The sequence below is a fragment of the Oncorhynchus clarkii genome, chromosome 3 (genome assembly GCF_045791955.1).
Source record: "Oncorhynchus clarkii lewisi isolate Uvic-CL-2024 chromosome 3, UVic_Ocla_1.0, whole genome shotgun sequence".
NCBI lineage: Eukaryota > Metazoa > Chordata > Actinopteri > Salmoniformes > Salmonidae > Oncorhynchus > Oncorhynchus clarkii.
In genome coordinates this window covers 41,196,252-41,204,199 of record NC_092149.1, presented here as the reverse complement: position 1 = coordinate 41,204,199, position 7,948 = coordinate 41,196,252, and the positions used below count along the sequence as shown (strand labels likewise).

The 7,948-nt window shown below is 39.4% G+C and overlaps 1 protein-coding gene across 2 annotated transcripts; it reads right to left on the bottom strand.

The window, feature by feature from the left end:
• Positions 1–762: 762 nt before the first annotated feature.
• LOC139405973 (endothelin-2-like) lies at positions 763–7,551 on the bottom strand. 2 transcript variants are annotated; one of them, XM_071148434.1, is made up of 4 exons: positions 7,474–7,551; positions 4,710–4,860; positions 4,211–4,324; positions 763–853 (listed from the first exon to the last, which is right to left on the bottom strand). In XM_071148434.1, exons 1-4 carry the CDS (start codon positions 7,529–7,531, stop codon positions 763–765), a joined length of 414 nt encoding a protein of 137 aa, XP_071004535.1. In that variant the 5' UTR covers positions 7,532–7,551. The 2 variants fall into 2 exon arrangements, 1 of the variants encoding a protein (XP_071004535.1); XR_011633926.1 differs by lacking the exons at positions 4,211–4,324; positions 4,710–4,860; positions 7,474–7,551 and adding an exon at positions 997–1,080 and having other exon boundaries at positions 779–853.
• Between the last annotated feature and the right edge of the window lie 397 nt (positions 7,552–7,948).

Sequence of the window (7,948 nt, the reverse complement as noted above, 5' to 3'; positions counted from 1 at the left end):
TTTTCACGCTCAACAGTTTCCCATGTGTATCAAGAATGGCCCACCACCCAAAAGACATCCAGTCAACTTTACAACTCAATATTAGAAATGTATTCTTAATGTTAAGTACACTAAGTGTATAATCCTAAACATTGCACCTTTAAATGACCTCAGTCATTTCCCCTGGTGAATAACCTGCATAGCAATCATAATATGTTGTTATTATACAATCAAATAATGGAGAGATTAAATATGTTGGCAAAAGAAAGAGTAAAACACTGGTTCTCTCATACATCATTTTGATGATCGTATCAGTAGCCTGTCAGTCATATTCTCCCTGTCACATTCTTTCCATCATGACAGCAATGGTCTGCCACTGTTTTGAACACAGACAACCAGCATACATACACACATCAAGTGTTCTCTCCTTTACGGCTACCTGGCCAGAGTCTGCCAGTAGCATGGACCACCCTTGTCCCTCCTGCCCCTAACATAAATATTTTGCTGCACAAATAGCCTGTATGCATCATGCCTGATCCATCCCTCAAGATAGATCTAGCATCTATTCTCTGTCTTCAGGCCTCTGTCACATTTTGTTTTCCAACCTCTTTTTATGGGTACAAACCGACAAACAAACAGGCAGTCCCACCGGTCTGTGGCCTTCCTGCATGTGACACATCTCTCTACCAGCAGCCCTTTTTCTGCTCCTCTCCATGTTAGAGTAGTGTAATTTGTTCTGGTACTCGCTCTTCTCTTCTCACTCTGTCTGCCATGCCATGTCGTTTAGCGCTCATCAAGCCCAGGGGCCCTGGTTGCTTCCTTCCTGGGTGGGAAGGCCCATCCCCTGGTTCTCTCAGAGGCTCTGACCATAGATCTATGGAGGAAAGAGACACTGGTCAGCAACAATATCACAAAGGTCATCTTGTGGTACTAAATTAAATCATTATGTGTACAGCCTATGCTTAATTTGATAACCAGAATAGCAAACAGCTGTTCCAGGATTTATTTTAAGCTCACCTAAGGAAAGTCAACAGGTTGGCACGGGAGCTCTTAATGGCAGTCTGGGGTGAAGAGTTATCTGAGCTGCACACAAGAGAGAGAGATGGGGCAGACATTTTGAACATGACATCATAAAACGGTGATCAGTGAAAGAGTTCTCCAAAAGCTATGGAATAAACCATAAAATGACACAGCAATTTGCCTCAGTGTTGCGAACCTTGAATTTTGGTGGAATTTTACTGTTGTGAAAACAAAGATGCAGTGCCTTCAGAAAGTATTCACACACTATTTCCACATTTTGTTGTGTTACAGCCTGAATTTACAACCCCTCTTTTACTCTACTGCTACTCTCTGTTTATCGTACTGTATATGCATAGTCATTTTAACCATACCTAGATGTACATACTGCTTCAATTAGCCCGACTAAACGGTGCCTGTATATAGCCTCGCTACTGTTATTGCCTCGCTACTGTTATAGCCTCGCTACTGTTACTTTTCACTGTTGTTTTTATTTCTTTACGCATCTATTGTTCACCTAATACCTATTATTTACTTCAGTTGCACTGTTGGTTAGGGCCTGTAAGTAAGCATTTCACTGTAAGTTACCTGTTGTATTCTGCGCATGTGACAAATAAACTTTGATTTGATTTAAAAATGTATTAAATTTAGTTTTTTTTTGGTCACTGGCCTACACACAATACCTAATAATACCTAATAACATAATGTTGAAATTAATTTAGTTTTTCTACATTTTCACAAATTATAAAAAAAAATTAAAAGCTGAAATGTTTTGAGTCAATAAGTATTTAATCATTTTGTTATGGCAAGCCTAAATAAGTTCAGGAATAAAAGCGTTTTTGTCACATAATAAGGTGCATGGACTCGGATGGTGTGTAATAATAGAGTTTAACATGATTTTGAAATGACTACCTCATCTCTGTACCACACACAGTGTGAATTTCAAACACAGATTCAACCACAAAGACCAGGGAGGTTTTCCAATGCCTCTCAAAGAAGGGCACCTATTGGTAGATGGGTACAATAAAAATAAAAAAGCAGATATAGAATATCGCTTTGAGCATGGTGAAGTTATTAATTACACTTTGGATGGTGTATCAATGGATGGTGTATCACCCAATGGTGTACACCCAGTTACTACAAAGATACAGGCGTCTTGTCACGCCCTGACCATAGAGAGCCTTTTTATTCTCTATTTTGGTTAGGGTGTAACTAGGGGGGGGGGGGGGGGGGGAATCATATTTAGGCAGACATTTTGTGGGATCTTGTTTTTGTGCTGTTGCCTGTGAGCTCTCCAGAACGTCACGTTTCGTTCAATCTTTATTGTTTCTTTTGTGCGTTTCACTCAATAAACATATGGAACCCAGATCACGTCTGGTCTGAATGTGATTACGACGAGCGTGACACGTCTATCCTAATTCAGTTGCTGGAGAGAAAGGAAACTGCTCAGGGATTTCACCATGAGGCCAATGGTGATTTTAAAACAGTTACAGAGTTTAATGGCTGTGATAGGAGAAAACGAATGATGGATGTACAACATTGTAGTTACTTCACAATACTAACCTAATTGACAGGAAGTTGTGAAGTTGGTACAGAATAAAAATATTCCAAAACATGCATCCTGTTTGCAACAAGGCACTAAAGTAATGCTGCAAAAAAATTTGCCAAAGCAATTAACTTTTTGTCCTGAATACAAAGTGTTATGTTTGAAGCAAATTCAATACAACACATTACGGAGTACCATTCTCCATATTTTCAAGCATCATGTTATAGATATGCTTGTTATCGTTAAAGGACTGGGGAGTAAAATAACAATAGCGAGACTATATACGTGGGGGTACCGATATAGAGTCAATGTGCGGGGATACCGGTTAGTTGAGGTAGTATGTACATGTAGGTAGAGTCATTAAAGTGACTATGCATGGATGACGACAGACAGTAGCAGTGGTGTAAAGAGGGGGAGAGGGGGGGCAATGCAAATAGTCTGGGTTGCCATTTGACTAGATGGTCAGGAATCTTATGGCTTGGGGGTAGAAGCTGTTTAGAAGCCTCTTGGACCTAGACTTTGTGCTTCGGTACAGTTTGCTGTGGGTGGCTGGAGTCTTTGACAATTTTTAGGGCCTTCCTCTGACACTACCTGGTATAGAGGTCCTGGATGGCAGGAAGCTTGCCAACAGTGATGTGTGTAGATGGGTGAGAAAATGTTTCTATTTAATCCATTTTGAATTCAGGCTGTAACACAACAAAAAGTAGATTAGGTCAAGGGGTATGAATACTTTCTGAAGGCACTGTAGATACCCCTCAAACAAACTCATATCAGTGAATTCTCACAATACCTTTGATCAAAGAATCAGGTGTGTAAACTGTTGCCTCTTTTTTTGTGCCAATTTGGTAATCTAAAGACAACTTTATTGTACTTTATTGTACACTAAAAGTTTTACTGACATCTTTGCAAGGTCATAGACCAAACAATAATGTATTTACAATATAATATCTAAGGGCTCTATCCAATCTGGATTGCTGAAGCGTTACAGACTGCGTGCTAGAAATGTCAAGGTCATTTGGATTTGAGCCGACATACTGTATGCAGCGTTTACTGTGAATGCAGTCTCCGCTAACGCGGGAACATTGTCTTTCAATTTCAATCCAGTTGTAACGTAACGGATTGAATAGAGCCCTATCTGTCCCTAAGTGGAAAAACAGCCCCTGTTTGTCTCCCAATGAGGAACAATGAGTGCAATGAGTCTCTGGGTGTCTCTAGGTGCATGTATTTGTTTCTCTTTCATCCTTAGGAACCATTAATCCTTAACTCAGCCTTTCAATGCTTGAGACTCCTACACACTTCACTCCCCTGTCCCCTCAGCCAATCAAAACATGCAGTGGGGATGCTAGAGCAGCCTGGGATTACACTGCCCCCTCGGGCACTCCGTAACATTGTGGTGCAGATTCATTCCACCATGAGAGGGAACGCCTGTGTGATACACACAATAACACTTGGTCAAGCTAATAATAGCATCCCAGAGAAGTGAGCTATGCTCTCAGACTACCACGCCTTGTGCACCTTGAAGAGCTCCAACGGGGAGTCCCTATTGTTCTGTGTACTCAAATGGCTGACTAATAAAAGTAATTACATTCCACAGTGACTGAGTATCTGTCTGTCTGCGGTGGTGGTGTGTGTGAAGGTGTCTTGGCCATTGTTTTGACCCCAACTCACCTGTCCAGACAGAAGCTGGTGCAGGTGTGGTCGTCAGAGTCCGCACACACACAGGGACCGGCAGACTTACGGCGACGTGACAGAGGGCTGCCCAAGCCGTAAACAGTGGTCTTACTGCAGAAGGGGAAAGAAAGAAAGGGAATATCAGTTTTATCAGTCACCCTAAAAATATAACCACAATGTTTATAGACTTTGTTCCTTGGCATTAATAAAATGAAAATGTAGTGATGCCAGACAGGGAGGATTGCCAGAATAATGGCATATTGATAATAGTGATGCACAGCTAAAATAAAAAACGATGCAAATATTAACGTTGATCGATAATGTTGATATCATCACACAGGGATGTAATTGACCCACATAAGTTAATTTCTCAAGTATATGTCTGCAAAGCTGAGTAGGTATTTGTTTGACGTACTTGGTGTGTAGTGTAAGTAAGTGTATGTGCATGTGTTTCGCTCTAGAAATGCATATTTTTCTGTGAGGTATGTGTGCCCACCTTGGTGTGTTGACCCAGATAATGTCAAGATGGCAAAAGTAGTGGCATTCAGAGTCCAGCTGGTTGTTGCAGGCACAGCGTTTGGTCCGCACTCTGTGAGGTGGAGCCAGATCACTGGACTTAGGCCTCTCTGACAGTGGATGTCCAAAACCTACATGACAGACAAGGATATAGCTTAGAAACCAATCCTGGTGCATCAAGACCATACGATCCACCATCCGTTACAGTTACTAGTTACCTGTCCAAAATTGTAATCAGTAACGTAACTTTTGTATTACCCAAACTCAGTAACGTAATCTGATTACTTTCCGTTACTTTTAGATTACTTTCCTCTTAAGAGACATTAGAAGAAGACAAAAATGCATGTTACCAATTGAACAACATCTATTGCAGGATAAATCTATGTTAAAGTTTATAAGGATGTTAAATTTTACTTTATGGTTTGATTATGTAGAATTCTTCTAACCCATCTCTTTCAAATACATATAATAATACGATTAAATTATAATTTTACAAACCAAAGTCTATCAGAATTCCAGTCAAAAATATGGAAGTATTGATTAGCCAAATTGTTTTACCTGAGCACAAACCCAAAACTAAGGACGTATTAGCGAGCCTCACTCTGTTGTTCATGATTTTGTTGTCATGGAGTACTGATTGTGCTCATTGATTCGAGTTGAAAAATAAATGCTGCTCTCATTAAATGGTATGTTTTGGGCACTACTGAAAAGTACTATATACATGTGAAAAATGAATGCAATATGCTGCATTTGCTATATGCGTATTGTTTACCTTTTTGTTGTTGACACTTTGATATCTTGATAATATGCAGCTGTTTAAAGGGCAAATCCACAGATGAAACAATAACCAAACAAATCGCCCCGCCTCTGTTTTGGTAAAAAACTGAGGGATGGGCCTGGAGAAATGTAACCACTCTCAGATTAATAGACAGAGCTATGGATGCAAGGACTGACCAATCATGATATAAAAAGTATTGTTTTAACCATATGTAGGCTATACAGTGTTTGATTACATTTACAATGGAGAAAAACAAGCTTATCTTTTGGGTTGAGTGTGACATTTGAACTAAGCTCATGAGGCATTTATAAGTTATATTCTTCAAGAATCAATGGATATATATATATATATATATATATATCATTTATAAATCCAAAAATGGATGTAGCAACTACAGATTGCCCCTTTAGGTCTATTCAAAAGTGTGTGAGTTTGAGCATGTGTCCATTAGGCCTATGGATTTTTAGTTTTTTTATCAGCGTGAATTAGATTGAGCAATAAAAGCCCCACTTTTATTCCGTAGGCTGGGATCCGCACTATGGGGCTGTTGCACATTTTTCACAAGCTGGTTTCAAAAACAATGATTGACAGGCAGCTTCATCCTTACCTCCAAGCGTTTATTCAAGTTGGATAATCTTTGAATGCTGACAACAATCGCATTATTGGAAAGCTTAGACTGTAGCCTACAAAACCCTATTCGTTCTCTTTTCCCACGATCCATCAAACACATTTGGTGCGTCATCATAGTGGTCTCTGACTTGTGGTCAGACTCACTCAGGTGGAACAAATTTAAATTTGCGCCTTTTTTCAATGCTGATTTGAATGTCATTGAGAAAACAGAAGTGTCAAATATTTTTTTTCCCGCAAACATCCTTTCTGAATTTAAAAGTAATCCTCAAAGTAATCATCTAGTTTTTCAAAAGTATCTGTAATCTGATTACGTTATTTAAAAATGCTGGTAATGTAATGGATTACAGTTTAAAAAAAATTGTCGTAATCCCTTACTCCCCAACCCAGCCAACAGCATAAAGCGACACTATACAAGTGTATTATTACCAGTACTCAGCTATTTTCCTTGATCTATCACAACAGTCTGTCTAATCAATCATTTCCGTGGAAAGCTAGTAATCATCTGTAATCTCTGTCATCTGTCTGTTCAAACATTCAAATAGTGAAGGGCAGACATTTAGAGGAAACTTCACCTCTTTATTGACTCAGTGGAGTCATATCATCTCATTTGTCCCTATACAGAGATGACCAGAGTATGATGATACAGCCTCTGGTATTTTCTGACTGTACAATGACAAGTCTACAAACAGCAAGCAAACATTGTCATGCTCTCACAAGTTCAAGTTTAAGGTGCTTTTGACAACCAAGATCACTCAAATACAAGATCATTAATTTGTTGTGTGAGATGAAGAGTTTCTCCAGATAATCAACATTTGAGAATGTGTACCCCTGAGCTAGTCAGCAAGGTTGAAGTGAGATTCAACATTGGTTTTAATGTGTTAACGATAAATCTTCATTGATGACGTGACAGTTGGAACGGGGCTTGCTGAAACGTGTCTCTTTGTTGCTTTGTATATCTTGTCACTGAATTTAATGAGTGTGCTTATGAGTAAGTCTTTACATTGCTCTAGACAATGAAAACATGTAGTCAATGCTGCACCATGTCACCATTTTATAGGGCTAATAATTAGTTTAAATGGAAAGTCAGCTAGTGTTTTATTGATGCAAGACAGTAGCATAGAACCTCAATATAATGTCATATTTTTTTTGTATAGTTCGTCATTCCAAAATAATATTTTTGGGATATTTTGTATTAAGTTATGCATTCAGAAAATGATCAGTGGAAGACACGACCATTATTTTTCAATGCTTCAATGACATGATTAAGTCTATGTTTGCTTGTGGAGGAAATAACAAATCCTAAATCCTATTATAATAATAGCGCTGTAGTACTTACCTTCCTGCATGGACACACACACGGTGATGAGAAGGAGCAGGCTGGCGTGTGCTGACATGGTTGCTGTTGGTCTGTTTGTAGAGCTCATGGTGAAGTATAATATCCTTAAATGCGCTTTGGCAAATTATCCCAGCTGTCTTCTGCTTTGCTGCTTGCTTGTTTGTCTGCAGGTGTCTGAGTCGTAGCCTTCAATTTATAGTGCTCTTTCCCCATGATGTCACACTGGAAGCCCTGCCCCCTGCTGCTACAATGTTACACAACTCCTCCAGAGGGTTTGAGCCTCTGCTGAAAATTTCAGGAATCTACAGGTATGTTCACTCCACCCCACCACAACTCCCCAACCTGCAGGTCACTGGACAGACAACAGTTCACTTATCACCTGTAGCATGTTGCATTCACTTTCCACATGCAATTTGGTTGTGTGACATATACTTTCTCTGTCATATTTTGAGTGATGTTTGACATTTTGCGAGAG